Source organism: Amphiprion ocellaris, chromosome 22, assembly GCF_022539595.1.
Source record: "Amphiprion ocellaris isolate individual 3 ecotype Okinawa chromosome 22, ASM2253959v1, whole genome shotgun sequence".
Taxonomy (NCBI): Eukaryota; Metazoa; Chordata; class Actinopteri; family Pomacentridae; genus Amphiprion; species Amphiprion ocellaris.
This window is the reverse complement of record NC_072787.1, coordinates 7,479,234-7,502,600: the sequence shown is the minus strand read 5'-3', so window position 1 is coordinate 7,502,600 and position 23,367 is coordinate 7,479,234. Positions and strand designations below refer to the sequence as shown.

General features: G+C 40.8%; 1 protein-coding gene across 2 annotated transcripts in view; it reads right to left on the bottom strand.

Annotated features, from left to right (window-relative positions):
* Window positions 1-4,055: 4,055 nt before the first annotated feature.
* pard3aa (par-3 family cell polarity regulator alpha, a) overlaps window positions 4,056-23,367 on the bottom strand; it is a 392,129-nt gene continuing 372,817 nt past the window's right edge. For both annotated transcript variants that reach the window (XM_055007067.1, XM_023262624.3), the window contains exons 23-24: window positions 14,952-15,079; window positions 4,056-9,798 (exon numbers count right to left, since the gene is read on the bottom strand). In XM_055007067.1, the coding sequence (XP_054863042.1) occupies window positions 9,363-9,798; window positions 14,952-15,079 (564 nt within the window). In that variant the 3' untranslated portion in view covers window positions 4,056-9,362. The remainder of the gene's footprint in view (window positions 9,799-14,951; window positions 15,080-23,367) is intronic.

Sequence of the window (23,367 nt, the reverse complement as noted above, 5' to 3'; positions counted from 1 at the left end):
GTAAGGACTTTAATTACATACAATATCTAAACATTTAAGTCACATTTTGTTTCAGGAATTTTATGCAAGTTTATTTTATTTTATTGCTAGTATTGCCCTTATGTCCAACCAGATTAACAGTCTAAATGTGCAGTACATTCACCCACTTAGAATGCACTTCTTTGAGTGGGAGCAAACACATTTGCTATTTGTGTTTTTTTTTTCTTCTCTTGGCTGATTTTAAGATGGACTGCACGGTGACTCGTGGGTAGGACTGTCGTCTCACAGCTAGAAGAACCCTAGTTCGCATCTTGGCCTGGGCCTGGGATCTTTCTACATGGAGTTTGCATGTTCTTCCTGTGCATGCACTCTCCAGCTTCCTGAATGTGAGTGTGATCGTTTGTCTCTATATGTCACCCTGTGATAGACCTGTCCAGGTGTCCCCTGCCTTCACCCTAAGTCAGCTGGGATAGACTCCAGCCCTCTTAATGAGGATTGAGCGGTGTATAGATAAAGGCTGGATGATTTTTCTGAATCTTGAAGTAAGCAAACTGATCTCATTTCCTCTGAAACAGATGTTTGGGATCTGAGTGTGACAACAGTATAGTCCACATTTCAGGCTTGTTTCTTGTCAACTGCAACTGAAACTTTGATAGAACTTGGACAGCATCAAGAATAAATTTAATACAAATGGTGCTTGACATGATTGTTTATAAGATGGTATCACTTCCTAGAATTTGTAACATGGCTTCTTTCTTCTTAAGACACTACCACAGTGCAGCTTGTATCAGTTTGATGTTATTGTAACCTGAGGGAGAAATAGAAAAAGTACACATTATTATGAGGCCTTCAGATTTATGTCAGCCTTTAAAGTTCAGTAAGCTCAGTTCTGGTAGATTCATCCAATACCACATCCTTTACTGCTATTAAAGGTCAAACAGTGGGCCAATTGCCCTGCAACATTATCCCCCAATTTCACATACTATCTGGCTGTACAAAGTGCTTGGATTCCAGTTGAGACTGTAATTTCTCACACTAAGCGGGAGGCTGGGCCAGTTCTGGTAAACACAGTACATTTTCTCTGTTCCTCATCTGGTCATCTTTTCAGTAAGCCAGTTCATCTGTGACTGTTTCTTTCTCTCAGCCGCACACTCACAAACATTAGCCCTCCTCCCTCCCTGCCCACACATTACAGAGACCATCCTCTCCTCACAAACACGCACTCACCAGATGTTGCCCAAAGCTTTAGGGAAGAAGCCCCAGGTATGCATGTGTTCATGTCAACCTCCCACAATTGGCTTTCCTTGCGCATCTGTTGAGATTTATGACCACAGCTTTTCCTACAACAGAGTCGGCTTCCGCTTTTGAAACCCCAGTGGGGCAGCAGATCGCGGATCAGAGAAACAGGTTCTTCAACCCAAAACAGGTGACTCTGCCTCAGACATCACCAGGCTGAAAAGAGCGTAAAAAAAACGATTTCCCCAATCCCTAGACACAAGTGTGTTTTTATCTACCGGCAGTTCACACGAACCCCATCTGCTTCTCATATCAGCACACTTGCACTTGCCAACACAGGGTCTACCGGTCTGGCCTCCAGGGGTCAAGAGGACAAAGCAGAGGAATGAAATCAAACTGGCCAGTGAAAGAGTCTGCTGTTGATCACTGAAAATCGCTGAAGGTTTTCATTACGGAGTATTATGATGGGGGGGGAATGCAAAAGGGGGGTATTAAAGACTCAGCAGAGCTCTTTCAATGTGAGTAATGATCGGACAGAGCAAGGCCAAAGACAGCTTTACTGTTCCCTCAGGCTTCAAAGTGTTAAGGGTGCAAGCTGATACAGCAGAGTAGGTTACACGCTGCGTTGTGTATCATGCAGGGATGAAACCTATTGTGTTTTGATGGCTTTGGATTGCCTCTATGGATGTGTCAACTGGATTTACGTCTGTGCTGTCAGTTTTGTGGTGATGATGTTATTGCCGTCTGTGCGCTTCCACAAATCATAATAGAAATATAAAAATGTACAGACTGAACTGTTTCTCCATACTGTACTACATGTGCAGAACTAAAACACATTTCTATATCTGGTCTCGTTGCTTCATCCAGTGTCATGTTTCTATTGATGACCTTGTTTAGCCTCAGTCATGAAGTGTGGCGTTCCTCAGGGTTCAATATTGGTACCAATTTATTTCCACTATGAACTAGTATTTACTTTCTGTACACTAACACTAGGCCACCTTTTACAGACACACAAAAGTTCAACTGAGCTCTCCAATCTCCAAGATTGTTTAACAAAATTAAACTTTCGATAAAACTGAGGTCCTTGTTGTCCTTATGGTTCTGATAATTTGTGTTCTTATATCTAGTCCTGAACTACACTCACTTTATTAGCTACACTTGTTCAACTGCTTGTTAATGCAAATATCTCATCGGCCATTCACATGGCAGCAACTCATTGCATTTAGGCATGTAAACATGGTCAAGACAACCTGCTGAAGTTCAAACCGAACATCAGAATGAGAAAGAAACGTTATTTAACTGACTTTGAATAGATTTAACTGAATATTTTGGACCACTACTGTGATTTTCAGACACAACTATCTCTATAGCTTACAGCAAATAGTCCGAAAAAGAGAAACTATCCAGTGAGCGGCAGTTGTGTGGACCAAAATACCTTGCTAATGGACGAGATCAAAAGAGAATGGACAGACTGGTTCGAGATGATAAAAAGGTACAGTAACTCAAATTACCACTCGTTTCAACCACGGAATGCAGACTTTTGCATTTGGTATGTTATACCTATGATATACTTACTAAGGTTTTTTTTTTTCATAATGCAATATGTGATGCAGAACAACTAAATATAGAAATATCAGGTTTTTTTCCAGTAACGTCTAGGTGAAACACAAATCCCTTGTGTCGTGATTCGGCAAAAATTCTGCATGATGAAGCTCTTTGCATGTACCCAAGGTGAAAGCTGAAACACTGCCGAGGACCTCAAAAAGCATATGACTGTAAAAGAAGACTGGACCAAATGTAGGATTATTTCTCTCCATTTGCTCTATTGACCCTCAATCAAAGGTAATATGGAAGGCAGCAGACTGTTGCTCAGCAGGGACGTTCAGAGCAGGGTTACTTCAAACTCCCCCTCCAGGTATTATCCAGGGTTGAAACCACTTTCTGCCTTCTCATAGTCTGGGCAAATTTCCACTGTTTGGTCTCCTCTCCTCCTTACCTAAATTTTACTATTATTCCCAAAGGTGATATAAAGATGAATAGATGTCTTTATTCCTGATTCATGGGCTTTCTAGTATATTTCCACTCTGACCAGACAGGTTCTTTCAAAAGCCTTTCTCGTCCTCAGAATGAGGCAGATTTGGCAGGAGTTCTGTGATGCTGGGCCGGCGCCAACACTTTCTAAAACCTTTCCCCTGAAGTTGAACATCATAAATTTGACTATTGTCTTTATCACCATCAGAGTCATCACAGGATGTTATCAGAAGTTGAGCCAGCTCTGGGCAAAAGCTCCTGGCCAGCCATTACACCGACCGATGGAGCACAGAGATTAAAGAGATGGAGAGACAGAGGATGTGTGCTTTTGTCTCAGTCGCTGCCACTTCAACAAATGTGGAAACCACATTTTTAACAATGTATAGCTGTAGCTAGAGCAGAGGTTCATATTGTTTCAGCATTACTCCAGTGATAAGAGGAACAATTCCTGCTTTTTTTATGGCCCCCTTTTTTTCCTTTCTTGCTTTTTAAAAAAAAATCTTTAACCACTGAAGGCATGAAGAATGATCTGGCAGCCAGATGACTAACAGACAAATTTGAAGTTTTCCCAGTTCAAATGCATGTATCTCGAAAAGAGGATACCCAATTTTATTATCAGAATTGGAAAAAAAGAAGTTTAAAAGTGTTTCATTATGAATTCTTGAATCACTTATGCTGTATGTCAGCAGCAAGAAACATTCATTATTTGCCTTCAATTATGAATCTTCTTTCACTGGGGTGTTATCAAGGACAGAAACCATTTGTGAATGTTAAAGCAACACAATCAAGGAAAATTATTGCTACAAGAATTGAAACTACCCTCAATTTATTCATTGAAAAAAGTTTATATTGTATGTACAGAGAACAGCAGAAACATATCTTAATGATACACTGTTGTAAAAAGGAAAATTGCACGGTGCTTACATATTGGTCATTTTTTACCAGCATAGTACCATATTGTGGATAATAAAACACAATGAAGGATGGCTATTAAAACACAATAAAACAATAACAATATATTTCTCATTTCTCCCAGGACTTTAAAACATCCCCCGAAACAATAGCTTTATGGGAAAAATCCATATGTCACAGAGGCGGTGCACAAACATTAATTAAACAACACAAATAATAAATGTGCATTATGGGATATTATCAAATTTGCATATGAGGAGGGGGGAAAAAAAGACTCATTAGATATTGCAGGCACCTCCCCAGTTCATGACGAGACACACCAGTTAAAACAGCTGCTGTGTCAGAGCTGAGGCCCCTCACACAAACACTCAGCTGCTGCTACTTTCATCTATCCAAAGCAGACCCAGTAATTCTGCCCCAGAAAAAAAAAAAAAAAAAAACAACAACAAATGTGTACAACTGACAGACAGATGAAGCAGATAAATGTAGAGAATAAGAAGAAGAGACAGCAAAAGTGAGCGCTGCCTCGTTGGTAACCTCTTGTTTGTACTGCAGACTCAGAGGAATAGTTGTGATTACTCCATTGACTGAATCATCTGCAAGGTCAGGCCTCCCATCTTCTCTCCCTCCCACTCCTCTGCTCCTCTCCCACTCAACAGCCAAGTGGTTCATATGGCTGCCAAGACATATTCATAGACATATTGGAGCATCCAGTTACTGGCAGCGCTTACAGACACTTAAACACATGTCCACCTACACACACACACACACGCTGGAAAATTGGTAGACAAACAAGCATACTAGTGCTCTATTTTACATTCCCTTTCATTCATTTCTATATGCTTGTGAGGACCACAAACCTCCTAAACTATACTGTCACCAATGAATAAATACTAGCCATGAGCTTTCTCTTAATCCTAAATCTAGTCAGAACCCTAAACCCAGAGCTCAGGAAATGACTGAGGCTTAGAGGCGCAAATTCATTTGAATATTAAAAAATGGGACAACGTTTTTCCCTGCTTGTTGAAAACAGTTGCCAATACAGGCCTGTCTCTCAAACATTATATTGCAGTACCTAAACTACGTCACATTTGTTTGTGACTAACCCTGTATCACAAATATGTTTCAAATCAACATCTTTGTCATTTATTTTATTGTTTTAGTGTAAATCATTTTCAACCAACCAATCATACATTAGATGGGCTAGGATTAATCTCCCCAAAAACCCAAACAAACAGAGGAGATGCTTCAAACATGTTGGAAGCCAACTCATTGTATTTTCCGAAACCTAACCAAGTAGTTCTAGCACCTAAACTTAGCCAAACCTAAGTCTAACAATAATGGTCCCACATGTAATGTAAACCCTGTTCTGATGACTGAAAGTACTATTGCCGTGTGGCTCCTTTACACCCTTCAATGCACAACATGGGTCAAAAGTGACCCAAATCCAATGGAAAAATGGGTATCTCCTGACCCACACTGTGCATCAAAAGGTTAAACTGGAAACGTTTTCTACTACATCACAGTCTTAAAGTTTTGGGAAAAAAATACATTTCGGTCGTACAAAAATAAGAATGAAGTTAAGTAGTTATAAAATATATGTTTCAAAATCATCATATGCTCCATGTTCAGAATAATTTGGTCCCATTCTGGCTTAAGCTCCATCCACACTAATACATCCATCCATTATCTACACTCCGCTTAGTCCTCATTAGGGTCACAGGAGGACTGGAGTCTATCCCAGCTGACTGAGGGTGAAGGCAGGGGACACCTGGACAGGTAACAGTCTATCACAGGGCTACACATAGAGACAAACAATCACACTCACATTCACACCTACAGACAATTTAGAATCAACAATCAACCTGAGCATGTTTTTAGACTGTGGGAGGAAGCTGGAGAACCTGGTGAGAACCCACACATGTACAGGGAGAACATGGAGACTCCGTACAGAAAGCTGTCAGATTGGGACGCTAACCAGGGATCTTCTAGCTGCAAGGCGATGGTGCTAACCACTGACCCACTGTGCAACCCACACTAATACATATTGTTCAAAAATGATCTCAGTTTAGGTGTGCATTTTAGTGCTGTTTCAGAAATCTATACGCATACTCATGCCTGAAAATTCATCTCACATGACTATTAACATCCGTCATGCAAGTGCTGGTGTCAGCAAAAAGCAGCAGCTTGTTTTATTAGTTGTAGGAAATATGATGGAGGAAGAACAGCAGTTGTCAGAAGGATGACAAAGAGAAAGCGAACACTGGTGTCTATCATTGTTTCTAAAAGCCTCTGTCTCTGATTGTCTAGACTAAATGTGACCTCTGAGTCTTCAGACTAAAGCAGGGTGAGAAACATTTCAAAAAGTTTCCACTTTAGGGGTCCTAAATGCCCGGAGTAGTGTAGACGTTAGATGTAAACACAGCAGAAGTGATGCATTTTAAAATTAAATAATGTGGAGTGAAAGCACCGTAAAACTAAAATCACTTGTCCAGTGACAATATAACAGAACACATTCATCATAACGCAGCATATTGTATCACGACAACAGTAAGTGATGAACGCTAAAAGATAAAGTCGTGGTAGAGGAGGAATCTGATTCTCAACCTCCTCAGATATACACCATAGTCTGACTGTCCTGTTTTCTCAGAGGAACCTGGTTTACTGAGCACATATAAGAGTAAACTTCGCCCTTCAAGAAAAATTGACATTAACTGGCCTGACAATCTAAAGTTTATATTCCTGTTTTATCAAGGGTGGAAGTACAAGAACACATTCAGTCATATACACATACACTACCATTCAAAAGTTTGGGGTCACCCAGACAATTTCATGTTTTCCATGAAAACTCACACTTTTATTCATGTGCTAACATAACTGCACAAGGGTTTTCTTATCATCAATTAGCCTTTCAACACCATTAGCTAACACAATGTAGCATTAGAACACAGGAGTGATGGTTGCTGGAAATGTTCCTCTGTACCCTTATGGAGATATTCCATTAAAAATCATCAGTTTCCAGCTAGAACAGTCATTTACCACATTAATAATGTGGTAAAGATTGTGGTAATAGACTGTTTCTGATCAATTTAATGTTCTCTTCATTGAAAATAAGTGCTTTTCTTTCAAAAATAAGAACATTTCTAAGTGACACCAAACTTCTGAATGGTAGTGCACATAGACACACACACACTTTGAAAAACACACCACTAATTATTGATTTAACTGCGAAAAAGTTCCCGAGTGGCTTTCTATCAATGGACTTAATCATGATGGAAAACAAAATCAGCTCCATTGTATGTGGCCAGCGGACAAGCAGTCCCACACTGAGGCCATCCATGGCAGAGCTGATGTGGTTTCCCATGTAACCACTGATGAAATATTCAGTAAGGAACAGCTCAGACACCTAAAGGCCAACAGGCTTCTGTTACAGCCAAATCATTCTAGGTGATGCCGGGGCCAGAGAAGCGATTGCAAGGTCACTGTTTCTCTTTCCTCGTCACACATGACAACAAACACACACAATGGGGCGCATTTATTTTTAATGAGGCACATTAAATAATAACCCAGACCTGACCCCATTTATACCGCTGGGTTCCCCGGGTGGGTGGGTGGGTGGAGCAGAGTAGGAATAAAGAAGATCTAAAGCTGTTTTCCTCCACTGAGAGTGCCGTATGGTGAGGGCGACAATGCGAAGAGAAAAAAAGTGAGATAAAGCAGCCCGCAGAGAGGAAGAAAGAATTCAGGATTATCATATTGAATACAAGAGGGGGATGGAAAGAGGATACAGCCTCTCAGTAAATGCTGCATCTGAAACCAAAAGGGACATTTGCCTGAACATAGGGGGATGGGTGCTCATGCCCAAAACCCAAGCTCTGACTCTACAGTTCACACAAGCTTCTTAACCTCCACACTCTGTCAGCACGTCATCTCCTGCCAGCACTCTCTCTCTCACACACACACAAATGGACACACACACACACACACACACTGTATTGCTTGATAAAGACCATGAACTGCCTCATAATAATAAGCCTCATTTACACAAGCATGGTAATGACTAATTTCATGCCAGCACCTGGGTGCTACAAAAACATAGACAGTAGCCGTGTTTCCATATAATGAGAAAATATGAAGCAAACTTTTGAAATGTTGCAAAAACATTAAAAAAGATAATGCAATTTCGATTTGTGTCCATTAACCACTTTGTAGTGAATAAACTAGTGTTGTCAGAAGGCAGTGGTATAGACAGCATGACACACGGCTGCAACAAACACAGCAGAAGAAGCCGGAAACTAAATCAGCTGTTTACCAACTAAAAAACATCAAAGAGGAAGAAACAAATAGAATTTTGGCCATTTAGAGAAAAATGTAGAAAAGGCTTCAGAAACTTAGAATCGTTCTTTCATGCCAGCTGGTATTTGTCATGTTTCAAGCTGTCTGGAGACAAAGATTATGGAAGAACCACAAACAGCAGATCAGTCATGTGCTGTTGGTTTGCAAAGTCTCTATCACTAACTATTTGCATGTCGATGTAAAAACGTTTAGGTTACAATGGGGATTTTTTTTCAAATAATGCTGTTTCCAATGAACTTTTTCTAACGCAGCACTTAAAAATGCGCATGAAAATACATGATGGAAACACGGTTACTGTGTACTGCTTGATATAGTCTCCATGAATAGCCTGATTGTCTTATAGGCTATGTTGGACATGGCGGTAATAAACAGAGTAGAAGAAAAAAAAACAGCTGTTACCAACCAACAAACCCTAAAAGAAGAAAAAACAAAAATATGTCTTGCATTTGGAGTTCTGTTGTTTAGGTCAGACTGCTGTCAGCTGTAGAGCTGCTTGACTGACGTGGATGGTTCAAAACTGCACATCATGAGTCAAATAATGGGGCCGATGCCTACAAAAGGTGAACAATCAATGGACTAAAAGGCACTTATATACATAGAAGATCACAATGCTGGACAAATAAAACATCTAGAATAATTTCTTTTCGATACAGCTAAAAAGGATCATATCATTAAATTCTTTTTAAATATTAACATTTTATAACAACGGTCCCATAAAAATCTTTGTACCTCTGTATTTTATAAAGAACTTGACTTGTTGCCCTCCTTGTATTTTTCCCCTGTAAATGCTTGTAAGGATCAGTCCTAATCTCCCACAGACATTCATTTTCCTTTTCCTTTTCACTGTCTCAGGAATAAAACAGCCTTCCTTTCTCTGAACCCTGAAGCCTGCTGAGCTTGGCGAGTTGAGAAGGTGATGGAGGTACGTCCTGTCTGTAGGGGCCCTTGGACTGAGGTGGAGCCTGAGCTGGAGCTGGGGCCTGAGCTGGGGCCTGGCTGTGGTCTCCATTGTGGTCATAGCTGCTGCCACTCGGGGTTTCCTGGGCTGGAGGCGGCCTGGCCTTGTTGGCCTCCTGCTCTCTTCGTCTCTGCTCCTGTCTCAGCAACTCCTGGGTCTCTAGGAGAACACGGGCGTTAAAGCTGGACGTTCCCAGGTAGCCATTGCGTGACCCCTGGCCCCCAGAGTAGCGAGGGTTCTCCTTGGATGTCTGGAAACCCTCTGCTGGCATGTACACCTTGTCCCATGACTCCTGGGACACCGTGCTGGGGTTCTTGCGAGGTTGCCTAAACACACAAAGACAGGTACAGAGGTCAATTGCGATGTTCAGTAAGTCCCTTTAAACAGTGCCTGAGTCTAAAGTGAAAAGAGGAAGACGCCATTTAATTCTGCTCAGAAAAGATTTTTTTTTTTTTTTTTTTTGCTCAGCAGCCTCTGGGTCAGCACTATTGAAGGCAGATTCAAAAGAAACTGCACTTCAGCAGAGAATGTAGCCATTTTCACATTTTATGAGATTAAAAGGGGGATGTGGTCGTGGTATTCACTTAAAATATTGAAAACAACATGAGTGGAGTAAAGAGGGATCTGTTTTAGCCCGCTGCATGATTACACTGAATCCAGTGACATAAAGGACAAGACATGAAAGAGTGAGGAAACAAACGGCGGAAGGCTGAAACGCCCACAGGACTATTAGTTCCACATTGTAAACAAACACAAATGTTAAAACCTCCAAGAGAAAAATGACTGCTTTCATCCATTTAACTTCTTTTTGGAGCTGCAGACGGGTGCACTTACAGAGCAGACAGAGTAATGGCAGGCCTCACGGCATTATCCGCCTTCTACTCATCTTCACCCTGCCTGCCTGCTCCTACACTGACAGGACAGCACAAGATGCACGCAGATCATCTCTCATACAAAAACAATGTAACGCACATGCATGCCTTCCACCACACATGCTCACCTTTTCAGAAATTGGCCCCGGAAAGCCGTCATTGGAAACTGCTAGGTCTTTGGCTAAAGTGTCAACTCTGCTCCTACATTATTACGATCCATTAAGGCCGATGTGCGATGGAAGACCTGTGACAGTGTCTTTTGCATCAAGGGTGCTAAGAGGAATCCCATTCACACCTCACTGACCCAGTGTGTGCTTAAAAGGCTTTTGAGTTCACAGCACAAGACTGCAGAGGGAGACAGGAGCCTGGAATGCTTTTACACCAAAACACCTGAAATTCTTGTCAGGCTGAGTTTCATTCCAGCAGCTGAGAGAAACCGACAGAACACTAAATAGGCTGTTTATTGTTCAAACAACTACTCCTTTTTTTTTTCCTTAACTCGACACTTAAAATGAGGGAAATTGATCTGACTTCTTATTTTGTATGTGCTGCAAAATATTTCTTGAAATTAAGAAAATCAGAGGATACATTTGATGACAAGAAAAAACATTCTCTAAAGCTTACTATGTGAATTACATATTATTGATTCATGGCCAGCGGAGTTACCCAGGAGCTGTTGTGATTTGACCCCTCAATATGTATGGCCTCTCTATTTTTGAAATGAGGCTTAAAATTTTCCTTTTAGATAAATCTTATACTTAGGGTTGGGTTGGGTGACCCTGAATCATCTCTTATTATTGCTAATATCAGCCCAGACTGGGATGTTCCCATGATGCACTGGTCACCTCTCCTCTGTCCTCCTCTATTTCTTTTTTCATACATTATGCGCCACCATTGCCTGTCAATCATTTTGTGTCCCCTCTGTTTTTCTCTGCTATCCTTTTTCTCTCCCCTTTAAGCTCCCTAGTGGACACACACATCGACAGAAGTTTTTGCCAATAAAATATTTTTCTAATCCACTGCAGTCCACTTAAAAACTCTGTTCCATACATGCATTCCAAGCATACACACCATTGTGGAAGACATGCATGTTGTCCTATGTTGTAAAAATTTTGGACTGCTCAGCACAGCATACGCTCACATACTTCCACATAGGGAAAGCAGAACACTGTTCTTACCCTGACCCCAACTGGTTAGGGCAGGAGGCCGTCCAACCTATGCCTGGTTCTGCTGGAAGTTTCTTTTTATTCAAATGGAGTTTTTTCTTCCCATTGTTGCCTATATGCTTGCACAAAGCTATCCACTAGATTTGCTGGGTTTCCCTTTATAATAACATTGTAAGAATGTCACTTTGCTTCACATTCAGTCACAGAATCGGGAAAACAAAGTATAAGCACAGAGACTGTGTAAATCAAAATTAAAGAGCAGTGTCTGGCGTCACGGTGGTGACATCAACAGATGGAATCCTTAGCAAATATAAATCAGGACCTACCCCACAGGTAGCTACACCAGGGTTGTCATAAACCTCTTGGGTCCACCATACACCAAGCTTATGGATTTCAAATAATGTAATTTTAAAACAAGTTAAAAACATGAACTACTTTGTTCTTAACATTTAACTTAAGTTACACTTGTTAAACATGCTTTTTTTTTTATATCTGTGTAATGAAAGCCCCACAATTCCAATATTACTAATGAAAGCCCTTGTGGTTCACAGTGTTTAAAGGCCGGGGAGGAGCTGAAGCACATGGCGCTGTAATGTGAGAGCGGATGGCTTTGTCGGCTAAGGTCTACATTTATGCATTTGTGGACAAATGTGTATGCATTTATGTGCTGTAAATGGGCAGCACAAACACATCATCTTGTTCCGCTGTGCATATGTATGTGTGTGTGCATGAAAGTACGTATGAGGGTAATTGGCCGAGGGGCAGATGTAGGGACAGACTGCAGAGAGAGCCCACCACATGCTCCATATCTGGGTTTTGCTGTCTGGGCGAGCCGCCATGCATTTACACCCCGGCTTGGCTTACAGAGAAGCCAGCACCGCTCATGAGGGAGCCGCTTGTTTAGAAACCCAGGACGCCTGTTGCACAGGGCGGCGATCTGTGTTTCCAGAATGACCTTTTAGGTTTTAAAGTAGATGAGAGAAAACGGGAGTCTTCGACGGCGAAGAGAAGAGAGTGGAGATGGCATTGTTCCACAGGAATGTAATCATGATTGATGCATCAGCGGATCTAGTTCTCTTATCACCTATACTCCTGCGCCAGAATATGTCATAAAGTAGATTAGTTACATTTACAGAGGGAGGGGATGGTAAAATATATCATGCCAAAGAGTGGGGTAAATTTAGAATGACAGAAAATAACAAACAAAGCCAGGAAGTTGGCTTACACAAAAATTTGTGGCCGCTGTGTGTTTCTTTAAAACAGCTGGGAAGAATCAGAGTTTATGAGAAGGAGGAGAAAGCTTACGCACACATACACAGACTCAAAATGATTAGGGAAAAGCCCCAAATGCATCCAGTGGGCAATGGAACAATCGTTTCTATATTGTACAAATAAATTGTCTACAAACGTGGAATAATATTTTCTTTATAGCGTGGAAGGACGTTGTTCTGCCTGAGGAGTGCACAAACTGCATGGGTAGATGGGGGAGCTACTGGCAGTTCTCTCAGGCCACAGTTAAGAACCTTATCTTGACGGCATTCATGTGTGTGTGTATTTTTGTGTGTGAGTGCGTTTCTTTCAGGCTAATCAGTGGTCTCTACTTCCTACTAAGACACTCGTTCCTCTCTCGCCCTCCGCTGCCTGTCACTGCTAATCCTGCTCCAACAACAAGCCTTCATTAGTGCCCTTCCAATCCTCACAGCCCAGACAGCGAGCTAAGCCTGGCCGTCATCAGATAACCAGCTACCATGGTTTCTTCTGGAAGCTCTTTGGGTTGGAGGGTTTTTTTTTTTTTTTTTTTTTTTGTGAGGGAATGTCCCCTTTTCAACTGAACGGCTCACTGCTCAGGCTTCCTGTTTTGGAAGAGAAGGACAGGATGAGGAGGTTCCAAAAGAGAGGTGGTTGGAGTTAGAAGGCTGAGGTTATTAATCTGGGCATGTAAGACTTTAGCTCTTTAATGAGGAGCAGTACCGAGACATGAGCTCTGAAAAGCCTTAGCCAGGGTCAAACGTCAAGCCTGAGCTCATGCAACTCTTTGCTCAAAGACGCTATGAGATTATGAGAGGAATGCATATCAAAGGCCATCCTCGGCTGGCTTTTTGGCCAGCCCGGCGAACTTTCCAAAGAAAAGCAACTCACTGAGGGGGGCGGAGGACTCAGGCCTACTGTCACATTACATGAGATGCCAGCAGATAACAGCTAAGAGGGGAATGCATAGATCAGTCTGGCTTATACAGACCACATTGATTATGTGTCCATGTGGACCACAAATCCATGGCCATGGACAGGAACATGTTTTAATCGACCAAACTGTGTTCACAGGCAGCAGAGCAAAAAGGAACAGCTATGAAGCAATGATTGCAGGGAGGGACTAAAACACAGGAGATCAGAGTTACTCTGGCCAAGAAAATGAAAAGACCACACACACACACACACACACACACACACAGAGAGAGAGTAATAATATACACACACACATTAAGGGTTCTGTCTTTGTTTAAGTTGGCTAGCAGCTAAACTTAAATAAACCTTCACTTGCTGCATTTTAGACCATACTGTACATTTCATAACACCAAAAACTCATACTGGATAGTTTTCAGTGTGGAAATATTTAACAATAATGTTTATTTTATGATAAACTTTCAATCAGTGGGTAGAATTAGAGCATTTAGGGACCTTATCTTTAAGGATGTAAATTTTCAAATGTGGAAATTTTCAACCAGCAATGGTTGGCTTGGTAATTTTAAGTGAGATTAGAAAGATTCTAAGGACTCTTAACAGAGCGATGACAGGGACTGCAAAAATTGATAGTAAACTGGTTTCCCCCAAGGCATTGAGATGTAAGCTACGGAAAGCTTTATTGGCATCTCTTTGACTAACATGCAAAAGAATCGAAACAGGAAGATAGAGAAGATGAAGAGCAATATGTAGCTCTGAACTCAAGCTGTGTAAGGCAAGACACAGCCAAGAGAAAATTCCTTTTCAAAACATACTGAAGTTGTTATTCATTATGTGGGGAGTGCTGGAGAGGGGGGCCAGTGCCTTTCACAAAGTCACCACTTCCTTGAGGTCAGCGTTGACTTAATGAAGTTAAATATCAGTCAAATAATTCCAGGCGATCACATTAAATGATTTCATTCAAAGAGTTTTGCTAAGAATCATTTAAATGTCTAGAGATGAGTTGAAAGTGTCTTTATGGTGATTGACTTTGAGGGTAGCCAAAGAGATACGCAAAACAAAGAGCAGAGAAAAAAAGAGGATAAAAGCAAAAATATTAGGAAAAGAAAGATAAGAATCGAAAAAGTCGAATGAAGGGGTTGAGAAAGGGCAGAGAGGACATGATAAGGTAGGGAAAGAGGGAGGCAGAGACAGAATGATGCACAGACAGGCAGACAGACAGACAGAGAGGATAAAGGAAGAGGAAGACGAAGAATGTCTCACCGTGGCAGAGAGTTGTACTGTCTTGGTGCTTGTTGGAAACCATCTCTGTCGTCTTGCTGCTGTTTCTGGACCTGAGTATCAACTGTCACAGAATGGCGTCCACTCTGAGCCTCCGTCCCATTGGTCACCTGTTACAACCATCAAATGGAGTTAGTATACACATTGTGAAGACACAGAAACACAGGAAGAAACAAAGCTAGAAATTTCTGTTCCCTTCAAACCAAAGCTTGTTTGCTTGCCCACTCACACACAAGTGAACACTTAGATTGTGGAATATATTTCCCTCAGCACAGCAGGTGCTTTGACAGTGTGATGCCTCCTGTGTGTTGTGCTGGCCTCAGGGATCAGCTAGTTAGGAGGTGTGATTCCATGATGACTGTGACACTAAAAATGCACCTGTGCTAGTGGATGAAAAGTCCCTTGATAATACTGTTAAAGGAGTGCTTCACTAGAATATGATCATCTTTCTATCAATTACAAATCCTTAATCTACCACATAGCTAATTCTTGCATTTTCCGTGAAAAGGAAGCTTCTCAAAGTGGTAACGGTTCAAACCAAATATACATTTTAATAGTATTCAAATGTCCAAAAGTTTAAAATAATGCATACACTTGCCTGAATGAAAAAGAACCACTTTTAAGATGAAAATTAGCTCCGAAAAGCAGAGGATCATATCTGAAAACTCAACACATAATCACAGCAAATAACAACCTCTGAGGCTGAAAAGTGAAGCCAGTGTAGAACTAGTCTGACTGATAGAACTTAAACCATGGGTATAAGTGTGTCATTTATGGTGCACATTTCACATAGGATTCCCCTCCCCTTCAGTCCACTGTATGTTAACATTTTCAAAATCCCCCTGTTCTATGGAAAACAGCAACAACAACCTCCAAGCTGCAGCCTACATGCTGAAAGCAACAACTTGAAAACTGCGTGCCTCCCTGCATGGCAATGCTCCAACAGCACAGATCCCCTGTGATTATTTTGCAGGGGCATCACTGCTGTATCCTGGGCTTAGCCCTGCCTTAGATGGCTGTGGTTACTTTAAAAACATTCCAAACAAACCAAAAGGTTTTCTTCCCCTGTAGCAGAATGAAAATGAGGTAATGCCAAACCATTCTCCAGTGCTGACACAATGCTGTAGAGATACGTCTGGCTTGGCAAGACTAACATGAAAGTGCCACAAACTGAAGTTCCTCCAATGGTCACCTGAGGCTGGTCCCAGAAGAAAGTCAATGCCCACAGATCTCTTTGTTAAAATGGCCAACTTACAGCACAAATAAACAGCCTGGTACAAAAAAAATGTTTCGTTGTCTCGAAAACCAATTACTTGGAATTTTTGCACAACACCTAACTAAAATGAATGAAGCCCTAAAATTACGCATAATTAAGGATGTAGTCACTTTAAATTACACTTGAGTACCATCTCAGGACACTCCATGGTCCACCTCAGCTCTACTCCTGCTTCACCTCTCCCAAGATCGTGACAGATGAAGCTACCACACTGAGATTCAAAACCACTGTTCGGGAATCACAGAGATGTTTCGAGGGTTTGTCCATCTTTATGTGCAGTCTGTATTTCAAAACAGCAGATATTCTCTTTGACTGAACTAGTCAAAGAGAATACCTGTAAAAATGAACCTTGAACTGCATTAACTAAAAATAGCAGAGAATTACTAGTGTTACAGAATGTCATAAGAAGCTCAAAAAGAAGTCCTGTTTGAAGACCAAACTACCAAAGAAAATCATTTAAACCACCTCTAAGTTCCTGACAGAAGAATGTGTGAGTATGTGACTGATGAAGAATTAGCTGTGTCTGAAAATGTATCAGAACAAGCTATGCAAGTGAGGGATTTGTTGTCTGCTTTAGTCAAAGTATTTCATGTTTCATCCCAATGAGAAAAAAAGAGTCAAGAAAAACAAGCTGTTTGTTAATATAGTTTTAGTATGACTTATTCATATTTATTTATATTTCAGCTACTTTTCATATGAAGGATTTAGATGAATTCTCACAGTGTCAAATATTCATACTTGAAGTTCTTGAGGTGTACCTCTTTGACTTTCTATTGACGAGTCTTCTTTGTGTCAACTGTAGTGAACATCACTGCTCTAACTACAGGTTGCATCAGTTTGGTGCTTAGGAACACAAGAAAAAAAATGATGTGAGCACCGGTACAGTGCTGAGAACATTAAATATAGATGAGTACTACCAGTTACTGCTTCATTCCACACATTTGCGTGTGTCTCCACACCGCCAGCAGTGTGTATGTGTGTTTGTTGTCTGATCATCTGTGAGGTTGACATGGAGATATCATCTCCCTCAACACCAGCTCACTGCTAACGAGCTGGCTGATAAAAAAACATGACAAGCCAATTAAACAGAAGTGAGCTGAGGAGGTGTCGCGAGCGTGGCTTGACCAAGTGTCAGTTTTCATAAGGCTTGGACGGTAATGTGGCAGGCAGGTGGTGCTCGATGGTTCGTTGGCATATATTTCCGCATAAGCAAATAACTAATTTTTGACTATTTTAGTGGCTAGTTGAATTTCAAAATTAAACAGCATCTCCAACAGCTCAGTGTTTGATAGCATGAAAAGAAAATCTATAAGACATGGAAAATCTGTGAAAATGTGTTTCGAGGACTGGTAGTAGACGAGTAGTACTACATGATAGAATGGATTGATGGGGTAAAGGTGTGTTGGCAGAATAAATGGCTGTCAGTAAAAACATCTTCCTGGAAACATCTTATGTTTCTGAAATTGCTGCTTTCCTCCTTACTTGGACAGCTGCAATAACACACAATTACATTTCACTCAGCATCAATAGCCAGTCCTTTCTCATGCTTTCCAAGTCCTAAAAACATAATAGTGTTCCACGTGGGTGAAGTGGATTGGACTCATATGTTTCAGGTTTCTGTGCAACAACATGTTCCTCCAGCTCAGAAAGTGTAGAGCATATAAACGAATATCAGATGAACTGTAAAGGGGAAAGGAGAAATTATTTTACTGGAGCCAAATGTTGTGGTGTGAAAATAATTAGTCACGCACACTGAAAGTTCTTGATGTGATTTGAAAGGAAGTGGAGAGGAATCCGGAGGTGCCTGACGCTTCAGTTTAAAACTGAAGGGTTGAGGTGGATGACGCCATGCCAACAGAAATGCATGAGAAATATAGCCAGGAGAGAAAATCAGTCAGTGTAATAGCATTATCCAGGGAAGGAGAATCAGATTATTCCATGTTAGGCCTGGAATACAATGCCATATAAAACATGACATTTGTTGAAATCGAATCAAAGAGACGTCCGTGTTTGTTTTTATCCAATAATGTGAAAAATGATGTCAATACAGCACACTTTTATCTCTCCCCTGTTTCCTTGGTGGTGTCACAGACAAAGCAGACAGGAGAAAGAATTCTCCACCTGTTTAAACAGAAGAACCGGGGGGGGACATAATTATGAAAATTATTTGCAGCCATCAAGAGTCTGCGACGAGGAAAGCAGCTGGATGGAAGCTTTAAAAGTTCAAAACATAAGCAAGACCAGGGTGTAATATTTCTTGGTTCAGAGCTGGTCACAAACCTTTCAGATATCAAAGCAGGTCGCTGTGATGGGTCAGCACTAACATATGGCTTTACCACCCACACTCCTCATGATACTGTGTTTGTAGGCCGGCGCATAGGGAACAGTTTTAAGAGAGCAGCCAAGCTGTACACAAACAGACATATGGAAGACATTTAAGTTGCTAATGGGCAGACAGAACAAGAAGAAAGTGAGAGAATGGCAGTGAAACACCACATCCTGACAAAAGCCCAGTTGGATAATGACTCTCTCTTAAAGTCAGCACGCCGGCCCAATTCTGCCAATTTATTATAAGCAAGCCCAGTCCATTTGTGGTTGCCGGGGTGTGTTGCTCCGGGCGGAGTATCCATCTGAGAGCAAGCAGTGTGGTCTGCCATTTCCCGGTCTCTGGCCCAAGAAACCATAGTGAATAGATGGTTGGTTTGGTTATCACCATATCACTCAAAGACTTACTATTATGCAAAAAAGGCAGAACAAAATGTTGGAGTGTCTTTCTTTGTCCTAAAGTTATCTCTACAGAAAAAATGTGTGGGGTAATAGTGCTGAAAATATTATTATGACTAACATAAGAGGAATGGAATCATTTTGCTCTGCTCTTCGCTCTCTATCTTATCTGTAAACAGTTTGGTATCTGAGCAAAATTGACTGCAATAAAATTGTTGGATGCATAGGAATTCTTACGTCTGTGCACATGGGTGATTGTGAGTGGAGATGTGTGTTTTATCTAGGATTTGGCAGCAGGGCAAATAGCACAATATTGTATTCACTATAAAAATGATCCTTTCTACAACCATGACCAAGCTGAACAAGTGTCTGTCAGGTGTTCAGGAATGATAGTATTTCCTTTTGCTTATGGCTGCTTCACTACTAGTACAATATAAACAGCACTTATCCATAATTCACAGACGTAGATTTGCATAAGTGTAGTTGAGCAAACTGAGTGACAGGTTGACAAAAGATCAGTTCAAATCATCAGAAGCCAAAACTGAAGTATCTTTTGGTGATGGAGAAAATAAATCCCATTTGTAGAAAAAGGAATCCTCGAAGCACCGTGAAAAAACCTCACAGATATATAAGATTGGTTATATGACTCCCCTGCTGTTTTCTAGATTACGACATGGTCCTCCTTTATTAGAAAGCATACCTTTTTATTAATGTGTCATTGCACATTTACTAGGTAAAATTGCTATAACATTAATATGACAATATTCATGAAAAAGGTGCAATTATGGACACAATTCAATAAAGGTGTAAAAGAAGAAAATTTAGACAGTTGTTTCCAATTATTCTTACATGTTGAAAATTATATATGTTTAAAAATAGTTGCTGAAAACATGTGAAAAGATTGTGAACCATGGAGTACTAAATTGTGGAGCTAGACCATTAAACTATTTTTGATTTTGTTTTCAATTTCAGGATTTTTTTCTAAGTAGACCAAAGCTCATGGCTTGATGACTCACTGGAGCTCTACTTTCCATGACCCCTCTTCCTAACACTGAAATGCTATAAAAACTAGAACATATTCTCCTCAGGTGTCCTTCCACTCAATCACGACTTACGACACCTACTACGTCCTACACTTTGCTAGCTTGCTTTGCCTTTATCTAATGCATCTTCCCTGTATGCCAGGATGTGCACAGAACAGCTCAGTCTCCTTATTTGAATTTGCTAATAATGATTAGTCGAAGAAGCTTATTGAGTCTGCAAAAAAAAAAACAGTCATGGAGAGCTGAGGATCACAGCAACACCTGCTTCCGCTATGACCGTTTTATAACATGTAGAATTACAAACTTTCAGTAACTTTTTGTAATTTTCCATCTAATCTGTGTGGTTTGGTTAAAACAAATTCATGTCAATTTGCAAATTTGGTACAACTCATTTGTGCTAGTGTGAAAGCTGTTGATTACCTTCAGTGGACACACAATTTTGAAAGCAGATTTTACGTACGCAGAGATGTCTGTGACCATTAACACTGGGGTGAGTGCTTGATAACAAAGTTTGCTGTGTTGTCAGAAACTCAGACCATATATGCATTACTGCCTGACACAAACTTTAAAATTTCTGTTTTGCTTGAAAGAAAATCTAGATGCAAAGGAAAGTTTACTTTCAGCGTTGCTTATCTCAGCACTGCATTACTCTGCTCAACCTCTCTGGCTCTAGTGCTGCATTCTTCAGAGAGCCGCCATACAGTCATGCTCGATAGCCTCACACAACACACTCCATGCCGTGTTTGACTGGCTACAATTCACACGCTGCCATGGCACAGAGCGAGGTTGTCTTAACTCTAACCTTTATCCCCTGGGAAGTCAAGTGACTGTGGCTAAAAGTGGCTTATTCTTCACATGATTACACTGGAAAGACTTTGCTGCATACAATCCAACACCCATCAAAACGGAAGCTCAGCGCTTGCACGAACACAGCAAACACTTGCAGACACATGCATCCTGGTAGCAGGAGATGAAGTGATAATAAAATCAAAAGAATTCACATAAATATGGGTTTACAAGCTGCTGGTAGTGTTTGATCCAAGGTACCAGCATGACGCTCACACTTCTCTGTGTGGTCATGCTCGTTGGCGCTCTAACACAACAGCACAAATTGATTTTATTGCCAGAGAAAGAAAGAGAAACAGAGAGCGAGAGAAAGGCAACTCTTTTAAAAATACGTAGCACTTTATGATGAACATCTGGAATTCCCCTCTCAGAGAGCAGCTGGGACGGAACGAGAGGAAACATGCCAGTTCTAATTGTGTATGTTAGCTTTAGGCCTGCATGATAGACAGGTCTTCTCCTGTCTTGGTCATTATTCCATTAAGGAGGAACTGAGACTCGAGGACTGACCTGAGCTTTGTCATCACAGCCGGCTACAGCAGACGAATCTGAAGTCAGTCTCCAACACCCCAGAGAGAAGCTGAGGTCAAACCCTCAGAGAGCAGCCTCACGCCTTCCACTGCTCCATACGCTCTGCCTGGAACTGTGTCTCATTATGGTGATCATTTTCTTGTATATTTGCTTTTTTTTAACCTCATAAGTGCAACATTTTTACAGAGGGCCGTTAATAAGAAACTAGTAGAGGAAGATATGTGGTGTCTGGAAAACCTAAATTTCATTAACAACTGGGAAGTCTAGATCTACAGGTAAAGATCACGCTAAAGGACTGAAAACTCAACAACTGCTACTGAATGGACCTTGATGTGAAACTGTTTAGTTAGCTGCTGTTTCCAGAGTCAGGAATGAGTGTTGACACCAGACCAACGGAAGAGAAAAATCTTACAGAACTCAATGTTCTGCTTGTTCATGAAATCTGGCAAAACACCGTGTGCTGATGGAGACAATTTGATATGATCCACAATAGTTACTAAATGGACCTTGAGGAGATACTGTTTTGTTAGCATTACTTTAATTGTGATATCTGGGTAAATAAATGAGCAAATCTGAACTGGCGCTATAGTGGTGTATAAATATCACAACAGAGCCATGCTTTGAGATGGTAGCAGCTCCTTCTGTTCGGGCTCACACTGTCGGCCTGAGTGGAAGCTACTATGGTGTAACCTTGAGTACTCAGGGACAGCGTGCATCAGACTGCAGTTCTGCACACTTTGATGTGGTCGGCACTTAACTGCCTCCTCAAACTTCTTGTCTTTTCTGCGGTTACATTCACTGAATGTTTTGATTTATAAAAGAGAGGGTCGTTAAGGTTTCACTTTCATCATTGTGGACAATGTTGTGCAATGACATGGAGTGAAATCACTGTAAAAAAAGAAAAAGAAAAAAGAAAGATACCAACTTCAGTACAAAGAGTAGCTCTAATCGGTTTCAACAGAACACAACCACAAAGTCACATTTTTCAGTGTGGGTCAAAACATTTTCTAAAAATGCTATTATTATCACTACTGCCTCCACCCACAGTTATAAAACTCACATCTGAAGGCAACAAGTTCTGAAAGCTGTATTGAATTTTCAGTTTCATAATCAGTCTAAAAATACACAGTCAGGATGGGAAGTCTAAATTAAGAGTTCTTTCTTTGTGTTTATTTTCTTTCCTTCTTTCATAAATCTTTCGTGGCTAATTTAATTTTTTTCTTTTTTTTCTTGGTTAGTTTGCTTGTTTGTATGCTTGTTTGTTAGTGTTTTGTTTATGTCTTTGGCTGCTTTTTTATGTTTTGTTACTTTTTTCTTTCTGTTTTTCTCTCTTTTTTCATCTTCTTTTCTTGCTTCGGTTTTGTTTGTTTCTAACCTTTTTGTTTTGTTAGTTGTATTTTGTTTGTTTGTTTCTTTCTCTTTCTTTCCGTAATGATCAGAGATTCCAACAGTTGTACTGCATTGAATGAGTTATTACAGGATAGTGGTGTTGTTCCCCCTGGCCTTCATCTTAATAGCTTGTCCATCCCCACTGAATAGAGCCATATCCACTCTGATTTTGGATGACACTAAGGCAGGACCTCCCTTGAGTTCTTCTAATCAGTGTCAATGTATAACATGGGTATGAATGTATCTTTCCTAACAAGCACTGCCATCGTGGATCCTTGTTCACGGGACTGAAATAACATGAAAGAGGACTAATAAAATAGACTTCAATACTCGAGGGACTGGCCCTATATCTTATTACCAGTGGAATAGCAGTGGTATGCCCAACAATGTCAACAATCACAAGCAATTAGGAGCTCACAGGCTCACAGAGAAAGACTGAGACTGCTTAGTGCTGAACAAACAGCTAACAACCGAGGGAAGATGGGAAGAGAGAGAGAGAGAGATTAAGGACGCAGTGATAGATGTCCGCTCAGTGATTTTTCAACCATCAGTAAGACAAACACTGAAGCAAATCCAGAGCAAATAAAGTCTG